The following is a 14,841-nucleotide window of genomic DNA, read 5'->3' as shown; positions in this document are numbered from 1 at the left end:
AGTGATGATCTGATTAAACTGATGAAGGGACGCTCGGAAAGATCATCCATGCCCAGACCGGGATTCAAACCTTGGACCCCTGGCGTCGTAGCGGTCTGTGCTAACAACTCCGCCAGGTAGTGAGACGTGGTCCTTTGCCTAATCCCAAATAACCTTTTAGTTGAGTTCACGGATTGCACAAATAAAAATGTAGATACATCATCATTTCGAATATATAGCTATCTATATTAACACACTTGTACAATCACAATGATAGATAGTATTCACAGTCATTTTTTTAGATAATCAATTTTGATCAACAAGGTTTAAAACAAAAGAAATACGTATCAGTGTTGCGAGCACTATAAATTATTTACAATAAGTTCATAATAATTGTGAATGTCAATATTGGACAGTCACAGTAGGTCGGTCCGTTATAGCTCGCTTAAAATTTAATGGATGTGATACATAATGGACACCAACTGGGAAACATTGAAGTCTTGAAACCCAACGTTTACATAAAACGTTTATTTTTTCGTTTGTTTCATTAAGTCCACTTCATACACAGAAAGGCTAATCGAGGCTGGACCTACAAGTGGGATCCGCGATCCACTATGTGCCTCCAACTAGTATCGAACCCGGTATCCCTTGATTACAAAGCGGCGATACTTATATAGAAGGAAGCCGGACCCTGTAGCTGAGTGGTTAGCACATCGCGCTGCGACGCGAAGGGTCCCGGGTTCGAATCCCGCTCGGGAATGGCTGTTTGTGAATGTCCATTCATCATTTCATCACTCATCCCCATCTTCGCAAATTAGCCAAGAGGCACAAAACGCGAAGTAAAATAAAATAAATCAAATCAAATTATATAGAAGGAAAGAAATACATGTTTATAGTAGCACAAATCGATTTAAAAAGTGAATAGTTTATTGTCAACCTTAAAGTCATCTTATAAATAAAAAAATATAAAACGTTGAACAATTATGCATACAAATATTTTGACTGCATGATTCACAGTCAAAATGCATTCAGTGCTAGAAATTGCTGCAAAAACGCCTTGTTACCTCAGCGATATCCTCTGAACTGCTTGTAAGCCATGTAGCCATCGACCCCATGAATACAGCCAAGGGCGAACCCGAGCACCTACAAAATACATACAAACATTTTGTCAGGTAGCTGACTTCTCAACTCAATTGTTGAAAGAACTGATATAAAATATTAAGTATTGGTAAGGACTTCAGCAAGTGCGTGTGTAATCAAAGCAAGGGGCTTACGTTCATAAGATACTGATAATCAATTTAAATCAAATCATTGTTATTATTAATTTGTGACCAGGGTACATCTAATCAATTTGATTCTTCGCTTTCAAACATTTTGTATGCAAAAAAATAGCTTTATTTACGTTACTTATTTTGTTCATAACAAAACTGTCTAGTTACTTCTTCTTGTAGATGTGCATTTATTTTTAAATTAAATTATATGTCAGTGTTTATGTTGCCTTTTCCGGGAATCAAATGGTTGGACAATGCATTTATATTCTTTGTATGTTCGTAGTTGCTCTATTCTGTAACAATTTTTTTTGGGATAGTATAGGCATTTATGAGACAAGCATTACAATACACAATAATTAATTTCCATAGGAACCCATTGTCATCCCATTATGAAATTTTTCACACAAATAGTCATTGTTCAAAACATACATTTGTTTTTTTTAAAAAGAGGTGTTTTTTGAGAATTTAAAAAAACAACTTTTTTCGAGTTTCTTAAAAATTACCAAATTGAAACACAGCCATGTTGCATTTCAAATTATAGTCCATTAAAATAAGAAGGGAATGACACTAATTTGAGCTCTCTAGGTCAAATAAGTTTTCTTTATCTACAGCTGTTTAAAGATTTCAAAATGTCGTCAAATTTTGGGATTTTTGCTTTTTTAAACGCCAGTAACTCAAAAACCAAATGCCCAAAAAAATCTTAAATTTGGCAGTTTTTGTCCTCTTGATAGGTACAATGAATAAACAAAAAATCTTAAAAATCTGAATCCTATAGATTCAAAAATATTTTTTATTGGTTGATTTGCCATCGAATGACCCTGCTGTTTCATCACAATTTGGCCGTAAATGTAAATATTATGCTGGTTGAATTAACGTCGTTTAATTGTACCATTAAGGAAATTGCGATTAGTACCTGGAGAAGACAATGGAAGAAGTGTTAATTCGAGAGGATGCCTTCGTAGCCTTAGTGTAGTCTGTAGTCATCCGCTCGTGATTAAAAAAAGCACCAGAAAACCAGGCACGTATCCAGGAAGAGGTTTCGGGGGCTGATGCCTCTCCCGAAATCCTACAAATATCTATTTTAAAAAAGTGTATAGTGGTAACTCATTTTACTTCATGAACATAAACATATTGTATAAGAAGTTGTAATATACTGAGAAATTCATCTTCAGGGCTTCTACCTCCTACTTTTTTGCCTTTAGATGGCGACTGCTGATTAGGGATGAGCCCCCTCCGAAATAATTCTGGCTACGGGCCTGCTCAAGACAGGAAATAATGTGAAGAGTACAGGTGACAAAACCTGATAAGTCAAATTTTATCAATGGCATTAAATAGCTCCGTCAGGGTAGTTTTGTATGGTGTAACTGTACAGACGAAAAGCTGGGTAAGTCCTAAGAAGTGAGTCTGAAAACCTTGAATTTGTTCTAAAACCAGGAAACTGTGACTATCAGGTTTTTCCCCTGGGATCTTCATATGATTGCATGTGATTGTCTCAATGACCTACAAGTTAAACTTATACCTTAAAGCATACAAATACTTACATAGGTGGCTGTCATGGCTGGATAAACTTGGAAGAAAGGTGTAACAACGTATTGTAACCACAAATATGTGTTCGTTGCATAAGAAAGGTAAGCTGCTGCAGTAAAATACAAGATGGCCGATACGACATTAAACAAGGTTTCCTGAATGAAAGAAAGAAATAAATTAATAGTTTTTTTCTAGGAATATTAAACATTGGCATCAAAAGCTTTCGTAATGAAAGGGATACTGAACAAGAGTAAGAAACTACATTTTTAAATTACATAATTACATTCATGTAAGCCGTGTTAGCTTTCATAGTTCCAGTAAAATGTAATAACAAGGTAAAATTCTTAAACATTTTGTCATTTCAACTCTGGTCGGTGGCGTTCAAGTTTCTATTTATTAGAATGTAACACTTTATAACAACAGGAGTCATATGGAAAATATAGTTTCGGCTGGTGTAATCCTTGGAATTTTGGCTTACAGAAGTCCTCGCCGCGCATACCCAGTTTCTAAATGAAGGTATTTTAATTTGTTTATTCTTAATTATATGTAGCGTAGCATCGCAGCATATTTTTATGTTTCGGTTACTCACTATGCTAGAAATACAGTCGTCAATTGAATTTAAGGAAACATAATCAGTACAATATATGTACTGTAAATAGGAATAACCTTCATGCTAGGCTTACACTATTGGAAACGTCCACGCTTGTATGACCACACACCACACTACTGTTAATTTTCTCCAGGGTGCGAAATCATTAAAAACTGGTGGGGGAGAAAGTTCTTCATCTCCCAACCCCCTCCTCCACAAACATATGTGTATATTATACGATATACATATTTGTAATGTTAATAAAAGTAAAAATAAATTACTCAATTAAAATATATTATTATTACTATTAATTACATAAAGGAAATTAATTTGTTACTTTTATACATATCAGATATTGCAAAGAAGCTAATTTCCTTACCAACTGGTTAAAGATGTTAATAAATTATGAAATAGTTCAAGTGGTTTTATTATGGGTAAGTTTTTGTTTAGTTTGTGCTTTATGTTAATATAAATCAATTAGATTTCATAGTTATTATTGTTTTGCATTCTTTTTTTACTTTTATTGTGTGTATTGATGTAGATTTGTTAACGATCTCTTGAGGGAGAATGCATTCATTACTCACAACTATGAAATTAAAAGAAATTTCTTATCTTTTGTTTGTTATAACAAAAACTCTCGTCACCGGAAATTTTCGGTGGGGGGGATTTTTTAGGCCAAGAGTGTTGGTGGGGGAAATCTCCCCCATCCCCCCAGGATTTCGGACCCTGATTTCCCCCTAAATTTTGATGTTAGGCTGAGATACTCCTTTTATTTTAGAATAGTTGAAGGAAAGGGAAGAATATACATCCTTAACCTCTCCTCTCGGTACGCCATCGTACACCACACACACACACTTATATATACACATATACGTGGATGGATCAGAAAAAAGGTTACAACAACAAATGCAAAGAACACAGTACGACCGGTATGAATTGATGATGTATCGTAAGAAGGGTACACACACATAATTTTTCCACGTACTTGCCAAGGCGATTGAGACATTTATCAAACCGCTGGACCAACTTGTTGACGCCGTCTTGGTAGAAATCATGTCCCTGCTCATTGAACCAGTTGTCTGGACGTCACCGTCGGACGAGAACTGTGTTCGAGACAAATGCGCTTTCAGCTGGGGAAAAAGGAAAAAGTCGCTGAGGGCCAAGTCCAGTCTGTATGGGGGTGGTTCAACACTTCCCACCTGAAACGTTGCAGAAACTGTTGAGTGTGGTGGGCCGTATGGGATCTTGCATTATCATGAATGAAGATGACACCCTCACTCAACATGCCTGGGCGTTTGAGTCCTCCCTTCCCGAGTCAAATGACCTACACCATTTCGCAAATCGCAACATGTTGTCTACTGATAACACTATAACACCGGAAAATTCCTCGCCCACAAGATGCGTATGACACTTCACACTTCCACGGCAGACCAATTCTGCAAACGTCTCTCCACTGCATCGGCTACTACGCCACTGACGGTAAACGTAAAGCCGGTGAAGCTGTCGAAACTTGCCACGCGTGCATTCACAGAATGATTGTTGTAACCTCTTTTTTCTGATCCATTTACGTATATAATCATTTATATAATTTTAACACAATGTTGAAGGAGCTGCTACATTACTTACAAACAACGACGAACGAACAAGTCTAAAGGAATTTTCAGATAGTAGGTAACAGCTCAACAAGATGGCTGTAGTGAGCAAACAGGCCGAAGCTGTTGTAAGGAAGATGTCGAATGAAGATCCAATCGTTTTCGAATAGGGAAGACCGTAATTCAGTAAAAGCGTTTGGCAGATTGCGCCCAGCACCTGGAAAGAGAAAGAACTATTGTTATCGAAAGGAGTCCTGAAAAATGGAACGCCAGTCCAGGCGTTGAACATTCAAAAATGTTCGTTGTGCCTTTACACTCAGATTAATCTGTATTCCCATATATCTTAACTGGGAAATACTACAAACATATGCAGTGCTGGGTGCGGGCCTGTGTGTGTGTTTCGTTTTATTATACACTATCTACCAAAAAGTAACTGGGCACCCATGATGGTGGTTAATTTAGTATCTAATTTGAATCATTTAGTGGGACCACTGGTGGTTGTTCGTGGCACAATGAACTGACAGGCATACTGTACAATACTAGACAATGAAATGCTCCCAACCTTATGGCGTTTTTACGGAATGGACCCCTGTTACTTCAAGGATGACAATGTTAGGTGGCATGTTTCGGAGGCTACTATGCAGTGCTATGCCGACAACAATGGTCACCGATTGGTCTGGCTTGCACAGAGTCCTTATCTCAATCCCGTAGAACACCTTTGGGAGGCATTGACTGGCGGGTGAGGTCTCGGGAGATGCGGCCAAATTCCATTGTCCAACTGAGTGAGATCTTGCAAGAGGATTGGCGACACATTCCAATGGACGTCCTCCACAAACTAGTCGAGAGCAAGCCCGACAGAGTGGCTGCTGTTATAGCAGCAAGAGGTGTCTCCACGAGGTTCTAACAGGGTTCGCACCACCAGACAACCATTTTGTACACGTGCCCAATTACTTTTTGGTAGATAGTGTATAAGAACAATAAGCAGAACATGTTGAAGGTTAAAACTAAGAAGTAATAGAGGCTAATAAAAGTTTCTAAATTAGTGCTTCTTTTAATTTCCGATGTACCCCTTGTGAGACGTTCATTATATTCAATTACAAAACTAGGTATGTTTAATATATATGAAGTTGGCAATTTTTAATCATATCCAAAAGCGTTCTCCATCATAATTCTCTTTCTTTACTTTTTATTGAATTTTGACACTAGTGAATATGCATTGTTTCACGTAAAAATATATTCTAACTATGATTTTAATTTTAATTATGATTACATTCTATAATTAAACAAATAGTGCATATTTATTATTTTTCATTGATATATTTGAACACGATTTTTACTTACACTCTGCTTAGAATATGATTTCAGTAATTTTGGATATTTTTAAGTATATAAAAACAATAAATGAAGTAAAAAAAAGTCCTATAAACTTGTAATAAAGCGTAGAAAAACAATTATTTTTATCTGGCGCGGTACCTCGGGTGAATGCAGTAGTTGTCCCTCCCTAGGACCACCTCTGCACACACATATAGGGGCTCTAAAATTAACTGAACTGAACTGCATTCATAACGAGAAGGTGTGATTGTTCAAGCCAGGGAAGATTCCCTACAAATTTCGCCCTGCTCACGCTATAACAATTAGAGACTAATTCCACGCAAGAGTAGAAAATTCTACGTAAGAAACATTGAAATAATGTCAGTCGAACTTTTACCTTGGACATAATAATAATATAATAACCCATGGCTTTCCCGTAAGGGGCTTGCCGTATCTCCCGACTACCAGTCTCCCTCCCACAATCCTACCTACAGGTGTGAAGATCTTCAACCGGTAATGGGGTGACGTGGGGTCAGCACGTCGAACCCCCAGCCGTTGTAGAAGATTTCCGAGGCCGGGTTACGCTCCTCACTCGTAGCTCCCCAATTTCCTCACGATGGTAGGTTGCCACCGATCCTATACACAGGCCGAGAACCCAGAGACTGAACCCATGCCGTCCCGAACGGCCACGGAGGGGGACTTACCTTGGACATAAACACTGTATATTGATTCATTGATTTTACTCCGCTTTTTCTGCCACTTTTGATTAATCGCGAAGATGAAGATGGAAAGTGAAATGAAACTGATGAAAGGGCAATCACAAATACAAATGAACAGGACACAAGTACAACAGAGGATAAACTGACTGAGGGTTCAGACGCCAGAGCCTCGTTAGTCTGCAACAATGTAGTTCAGGCAGAGGCGTCTCCTCAACGCATGCGGTGCATGCTGCGCATGCGTCAATTGTGGGAAAATGGACAGCTTGCTCTGCGACAACATTCACGAGCATTTCTACATTCTAATTTCTTCATATAGGAGAAGTATTTATTTTAGACGAGAGCGCTCAACTACACTTATATTACATTTCTTGGATCTGAAGTGACGCATGCGCCAATTGTGGGAAAATAATTATTACTTTCTTTCACTTCAGATCCAAGAAATGTAATAACAGCGGAGTTGAGCGCTCTAGTCTAAAATAAATACTTCTCCTATATGAAGAAATTAGAATGTAGAAATGCTCATTAATGTCGTCGCAGAGCAAGCTGTCCTTTTCCCCACAATTGAAGCATGCGCAGCATGCACCGCATCCGTTCAGGAGACGCCTCTGAGTTCAGGTTGTACTACGTGGAAGTGAGGTTGACAATTGGGTGCCCTACACATGGGGGTTACTTGGGAGTTGGGACCTATCATTGGGGACGGGGAAAGAAACAATACTTGGGCTTAACTTTGAGGGGTTAGACTGGATAAGTTTTCCATCTCATAAAAATAGCATCCAGGATTACTTTCTAAATTACAATTGGGAAATCACGAATATTACAAAGTAATAAACTTTGCTCCTCAAGTTCCAGGAGGAGCTTAACAAAAGTACGCTTAACATGTAAATTTTAATAAACCTGAAAATTTTGAGGTAACAAGTCCCCCTTACCCACGCCAAGTTACGTCTATGTCCTTATACCTCCTCTCCAAAACGCTACATTTACGTAGAAGTGAATTGCAGCACTACTAACGAGAAAAATGGTGACCTTGAAAAATCGAGACGAGAATAAGCTTCACCCCTCACCAAAATAAAATTCTACTGCTGATCATAAAATGGATTGTCGAAATGTGGTTCATTGAAGTGTTGCTTTCACTTACCACTTCGGCCAACTTGAAAATCCCGGGAACTGTTTTCAGGAACTGTAGTTGCAGACACGGACAACAAACACAACATCCACAATCGATGCCTCCTTGACTTGAAAGAATCATATTGGACGGAATCCCTCGTGTTCCCATTCAACCTACAAAAGACTTGATCAAATCACAACCATTACCAGGCATGGTAAGCAAACAAAAATTATATACAGTTTTTTTTTAAATTATTAAATCAATTTTTCAAGGATCAGAACATTCCCAGAGGGAAGGGGCGGGTCTCCCAAACTAATAAGAAATACTTAATAATTAAACGAACTTTTTACCAATAAATTACAATACGATACTATGAAACCTTTCTTAGATGCAAACTTGTAGCAGCAGCACTCACTGACTCCTCTCTAAACTGAATATTTGTGTTAGGTGTGTGTTTATTTTTTACGTATATTTTTTTTTACTTTTTTGTGTGGGCGTTTCTATCTCATGTTTTTTTAAATTTAAATGTATTTAGTTTTTATATATTATCAAACTATTATGTATTATAATAAATTTGTAAGATCTAAAGTAGGGGTAGTTAAGTGGAAGAAACGGCTTATATCGGGTACCTTACCTTCGCTATACAAAACAATAAATAATAAATTTTCAGGCTGGGATTCGACCCCATAAATAGAAATAGCGATATCAGTCGACCTCCGTGGCAAAGTGGTTATCACAGAGCGTTTTGAGCTTTTTTAAAGTTCACTTTATGCAGAAATAGGGGCTAGACCTACAGTTCAAGTGGACTCTGATCAGAGGCGTCTTCTGAGCGCATGCGATGCATGCGGCGCATGCGTCAATTGTGGGAAAATAATTATTACTTTCTTTCACTTCAGATCCAAGAAGCTTAGTTGAGTGCTCTCGTGTAAAATAAATACTTCTCCTATATGAAGAAATTAGAATGTAAAAATGCTCATTAATGTCGTCGCAGAGCAAGCTGTCGGATGGACCGCATCAGCGAAGGAAGATTTTAACGTGGGCAACCGCTGCTTGCATGCTTCTTCCCTCTCACAATGCGTGACGCTGCATGCGGTGAGGTAACAGCTACAGAGAAGAGTGTGCTTGTTCTTTCGTTGAACAAAGAGCAGTGACAACGATTGGTTTTTCTCCTTGGAGGTACAGTGCAATGCACATTTAGTTTAAAGTTTGCTTTATTTTTATTTCTGGGCCTCTTTCAAAGTTCCACATGACTTAGTGCAGTATTTTCCCGAAATATTTAAAAAATGATGGAAAATGAAACAGAGGGTGTGATACAGGACCTAATTAAAAACCATTCAACTTTCGCTTATTCTCGGAAAAACAAGAAATAGTTATAAATGATAGACCTTGCCCTTCTTTAACCGGCCTGTGTAGAAATCATAAGGATAAGAAACAGGAGTATGCAAGACATTTTCACAGGCCCGTAGCCAGGCAGGGGCCAGGGGGGGCTGAGCCCCCCCTGGCAGGGTCGCCAGCCCCCTTGACATTAGATAAAATTATTTTGTATTCTAATTTGTTTGAGGTGAAGAGTGAAAATGTAGACAAAATATAGTATTATTTTGTTCCCAACTTCGTTCGTTCATCCTGTTTACGAGCAGAAGTCTTAGCAGCGGCAAGTGTTTACAAGATTCTCTAGACTTTAGAAAGATCCTTCATAGGGAGCCTTCTATATCTGCACCTTCCCTGACCCTGTTGCAGCCTTTCGTTTGACAGAAATCTGACTTTGACGTCATTATCCAAATTCCTTCCACATCTGCGTCAAATGTCAACAGCTCCCAAGTTTTGGGAACGAATGGGAGTTTTATTGCTTCGGCCGGGGGTGGAATGTACGATAAGCACTATGATTGAAGTGAATATCATACATTTTAACATGTATGATATAAATATCTGTATCATCAAAAATAGTATGGAGTGGGTACTAAGGGATGGTGTCAGTAGCAGTCATTAACACTTCAAGAGATGTTTTAGAAGATATAGATAAAACTATAGGATTTGTATGATATTTCTACGTTTTATATCTTAAATTAACTTAATGGCACCCGACACACATAATTTACCTTCATTTAATACTGTTAAACTTTTGTAAATTGGACTGTTTACAAAGCCCCCTGATAACCTGTGAGCCCCCCCTGATAACCCGTGAGCCCCCCCCTGGAGATCAGTTCTAGCTACGGGCCTGCATTTTCAAACTGCGCAATACAAGAAAAGTAGCTGGTTAGCAGGTTGTGATGTTACAGAGAGGTTGTTCTGTTGACCTTGTCTATTGTTTGGTGTTGATAGAACAAGTGTGTGGACTAAGGATGGATTTAGCAATTTAAACGTACTCTCGGTTTCTATTTCAAGACATGAAAAATCTCTCGGTCATATTAGAGCAAGTTTAAAGCTTTCGACATTTGGGCGAACAAGAATAGATCTTCAGATAAATCAACAAATGAAAATATCTGTAAAGCTTCATAATGAGGCTGTAACAAAAAATAGGGAAGTTTTGAGAATTTTATGAAGACGTCCACATCAGACATCAAACCTGGTGAGTTTTAAACTTTTAATCCATATTTCATTACTTTATACGTTATGCAATATTTAGTAATGTTAATGTGCAAATCGTCAACTATTGAATACGTATAATGCTATCCCCATTCCATAATATATATTTTTATAAAAAAATTGTGTACAGCATGCCCTTTATGAAAATCCAAGATACGCCACTGACTCTGATCCACTATGTGCCTCCACCTGGTATCGAACCCGGGACCCATTGATTACACGGCGACGATGTTACCAGTACGCCATCGGGGAGGTCTTGTCACAGAGGGCTACGTCACTAGGGGTTCCGGATTCGAATCCTCTGGACATGGGTATGTTCTTTGTAAGTGTCCCTTCATCAATTTCATAATATCATCACTCATCTTTATCGTCGCGTTCTACCAAAAGTGGCAGAAAAGCGACGCTAAATAACAAAAATCAAATCAAATAGCGATGTACAATTTGGCCTACAATTATTTTTGCGGTTAGCTGTACATAGCGAAAGTTAGATACTGAAATAAGCAAAATAACAATTATCTAGTTTTAAAGTGTAACAAATGTTGTTAAATGAACAGTACATAAACATCTACAAGTCATTCGTGTCGCGTTATTTTTGCCCGCTTTTTTTACTCAGAGATATTTTACGAACAGCCAACAGAAGAGATGTTTAAAATGATCGCTGTGCGTGTAAAATGTTTGCTCTCATCAAAACGTAGCGTGTTGTCATTCAATAGCAAAAGAATTAAGTAGAAATTAATCTTACCTACAGTAATACAACGATAGCAGTTCAGATGTCGTATGGTGTTCAACTGTTTCTTCTCACAGTAGATTCCTCTCTAGATGTCGCTGTTTGTGTTTTTTCCGGCAGGGGAGGCGCTCGGTATTTTTAGTTCCCTCCTAGCGCAACGCTGACTCGGTAACATAACCAAACTCTGAACGAAAGACCGTGGAGACAAACTCTACAGTAGGGAACATTTGACAGATTTGTAAAGGCATGGACTGTTCACTGTTGCCAGATCATTTCAATTCGCTTCAGCACGTGTCAGAATTTCAACTTTTTGTCATGCTGAACTTCACTTTTGCACACACATACACCCTACAGAAGTGATGCCGAAATTAAGAATGCTCTCAGACCAAAGCGACACGTGTCGCTTGACAGCGAACTCCCAGTAATCAATGTAACCTTTCGAACTGAGGAGACACAACAAACTGCACTTGTCGTTTCGTGTCGCTTGGACTGGGCCGTTTACTATGGCATGCAGTGTCGCTTGTCGCCTGCAGCTTGTAGTTTCGTTAGAGATTTCATTCGAAAGCGATAAGCTACAAGGTAAATTCACACCCAAGCGACAAGCGGCTGGCGCGCCTCTAGTAGTAGCAGATAAGCAAAACAGTCACCGTGTGCATGCGCGAACAACGGAACGAGAAAACATGATGCACAACATTGAGAAAACGGCTCAGTCCGAGCGACACGTGCAGCGTGTCGTGTCTTTTCGGTTCGCTTCCAAGCCACACGTGTTGCTTGGGTCTGAAATCTTCCTTTTAGACCGAAGGGTTCCGTGTCATTTGTCGCATGGGCGTAACTTGGGACCTAATTTTAAGATGGGCAGAATCGAACTTGGGTTTAACTTTGAGGGGAGGGGGAGCAGGCTCGAAAAGTTTTCCATCTCATAAAAGTACCGTTGATAATTATTTGCTAAATACGTTAATCCGGACCCCCATAAGCCGAACTTCGCTTAATCCGGACAGGTAAAAATAATAATAATAATAATATTATGCATGGTTTTAAATGCAGAGCCAGGTCCGTCGGGCACATCACCATAATACGAGTATGGGTATCGCGTATGTACGTACTGCATTGTATGTACAGTTTTGCGTTACATTTTACTGTACTGTATAGTGTATTTAGGCCTATGCCCTTTAAATACTATAATAAATGTGTTTTGTTGCTATAAACGGAGTTTTAATGCACTTTCTTCTGTTCTTTTAGGTTATTTCAGTTAATCCGGGCTTTCGTTAAACCGGTCAACTTATCCCCCCATTAGTCCGGATTAACGAGTTTTTACTGTATTTGCGAAATCACAAGTATTACTTACTGTTAAATATTTTGTTCCTCGGGTCTCAGGAGGTCAACAGAAGTACAATATACTTGAAAATTTTAATAAATCTGAACATTTGGGGAGGGGGGGCAAGTGCCCTCCCTTGTCCCCGCCAAGTTGCGACTATGACTTGTCGTTTGACTTTTCGGCGTGAGGGAGCTATAGCTTTCAGTCCAAAATGGCAGGCGACAAGCCACGCGACACAGAGCGACAAGCGCTCCTTCAGAGGTTGACATTTGGGTGTTCTAACGAAGGGTAACTCCTTACACACCATGCAGCTTGCCGTGCTGCTTCAGTTCGAGAGGTTGCATTTACAATATTACTCAGGGTTCGTTCCCAATCGACAAGTGCCGTTTATTGGCTATTGGCTGTCGCTTCGATCTGAAATCTTTCTTAGGACTTGAAGGATTTCAACACCATACTTCTCACAACAACTGCCTTCCCGATGGCGTAGTGGGAACGTCATGCCTTGTAATCAAGGGGTGCCGGGTTCGATATCCAGTGGAAGCACATGGCACAGTAGTTCGGGTTCCACTTTAAACTGTAGGTCTAATCTCGATTAGCCTTTCCGTGCATAGAGTTGACTTAAAACAGCAAATCAATCAATCAATCAAAATATAAAAATTATGTGTGGTTCTCCAAACATCTATACTGGGACCAATAAAGCTTGTGATATTCATAAATGATATAAATCTAATACCAGCAAGATATGTCTTACATAGTGATGACTTTGGGACGGATTTCTAGGTTCATACCTATTTTTTTTCTACGTCCTAGACGTATGCTATTTAGAGATCTTTGCGTTTCATGTACAGAGCACCCCTCTACTAAAATTCTATAGGATCTAAAATACCTAAATGAACCATAAATTCCTATAAATGCCTAAAAGCCATATTTTGAACTGAAAAACGCCTATTAAACCTTTCTTGTAAGTTTAAAAATAACTTTTATTAAAGACAAACCTTATTTTCCATCACAAATGTTTGAGATTCTTTAACCTTGAGGCCTTGAAGTAATCCGAGGGGCAAAAGAAGCAATGCTGCAACAGCAAGGGGTGTCAACGTCTGTGCAAATTTCCCCCATATTCCAGCCTGCATTACGAAATTGAAAAAAATGTGGAGTGAACAAAATCATTCAGTTATTAAAATAGGCCTCAAACAGTATATGAAGATTGCACGAATAACTTGCTGCGTGCGGCGTGGAGAGAAGGTTCTCAATGGACACTTCTGGGTTGTAACGATCGCTTTGAAAGTTAAGGGGATAGTTACAACCCAGAAGTGGTACAAGTGTCTGCCTACTCACGGACCACTGGAAGAACTTCACCACGGAGAACATTGAAAAGTATACGAGGGTCACTCTGAAAGTTTTGAAAATCGATAACAGCGAGCCACCGCAACTCGCTGCTGTTGTTTCTATAATTAAGTGCTCCCCTGTGCTTAGCACTACGCCATGAAGGCGTATAGGGGTCGTGGGGGTAACGCCCCACACTTTCTTGATCCGGTCGTGAGTAGGGGTGATGTGATCAGCATCACGCCCCTGACCGCCTTTACCCCCCAGGGTTTCCCCCAGGTACCCATGTTATTCGACGCTAGGTGGGCGCCGGGGCCGCTTCCAACGTTAGAAAAGTTCCCGGACTTGAACCCTGGACCTTTAGCATGGTAGTCAGACGCGTTACCGACTGAGCCACCGCGGCCACTTCTATAATTAGACTGACATTTCATTAGCAAACTGTTGTTGCTCCAACAATGGACTGAGTCAGCATGATTGTTTATACGGCAGTAGCTGAGGTTTCGTCTCAAGCAAGGATGGGTCTCAAATGAGAGCATTTCCGCGCTATGAATTTTTACAACTTCGAAGTTCGTTTAATCAAGAGGGAGTGTCTTGAAAGAGTTCACCGTGCATTTGGGATGGGGATCTTTGCCCTTTACAAGCCACCATCTATCGTTGGTTTGCAGAATTTAAAGAGGAAGGGACTCCCTTGAAGATGAAGACCCTTCAGGGCGGCCTGCAACAGCCACACCACATGAAAATGTGATGAAAGTTGAATAGATGTTGAAAGAAGATCAAGATGTACATATATCCAGATTCAA

The 14,841-nt window shown here is 39.4% G+C and overlaps 1 protein-coding gene across 1 annotated transcript; it reads right to left on the bottom strand.

The window, feature by feature from the left end:
* Positions 1 to 910: 910 nt before the first annotated feature.
* Positions 911 to 11,498, bottom strand: sing (MARVEL domain-containing protein sing). Its single transcript, XM_083125879.1, has 5 exons — positions 11,419 to 11,498; positions 8,124 to 8,266; positions 4,993 to 5,175; positions 2,792 to 2,932; positions 911 to 1,122 (listed from the first exon to the last, which is right to left on the bottom strand). The coding sequence occupies exons 2-5, from the start codon at positions 8,259 to 8,261 to the stop codon at positions 1,045 to 1,047; spliced, it is 540 nt and encodes a 179-aa protein (XP_082982005.1). The 5' UTR covers positions 8,262 to 8,266; positions 11,419 to 11,498; the 3' UTR covers positions 911 to 1,044.
* Between the last annotated feature and the right edge of the window lie 3,343 nt (positions 11,499 to 14,841).

Source organism: Lepisma saccharinum, chromosome 1 (assembly GCF_977018435.1).
Source record: "Lepisma saccharinum chromosome 1, izLepSacc3.1, whole genome shotgun sequence".
NCBI classification, from domain to species: domain Eukaryota; kingdom Metazoa; phylum Arthropoda; class Insecta; order Zygentoma; family Lepismatidae; genus Lepisma; species Lepisma saccharinum.
The sequence above is the reverse complement of the archived record's forward strand: the minus strand, read 5'-3'. Positions and strand labels throughout refer to the sequence as shown.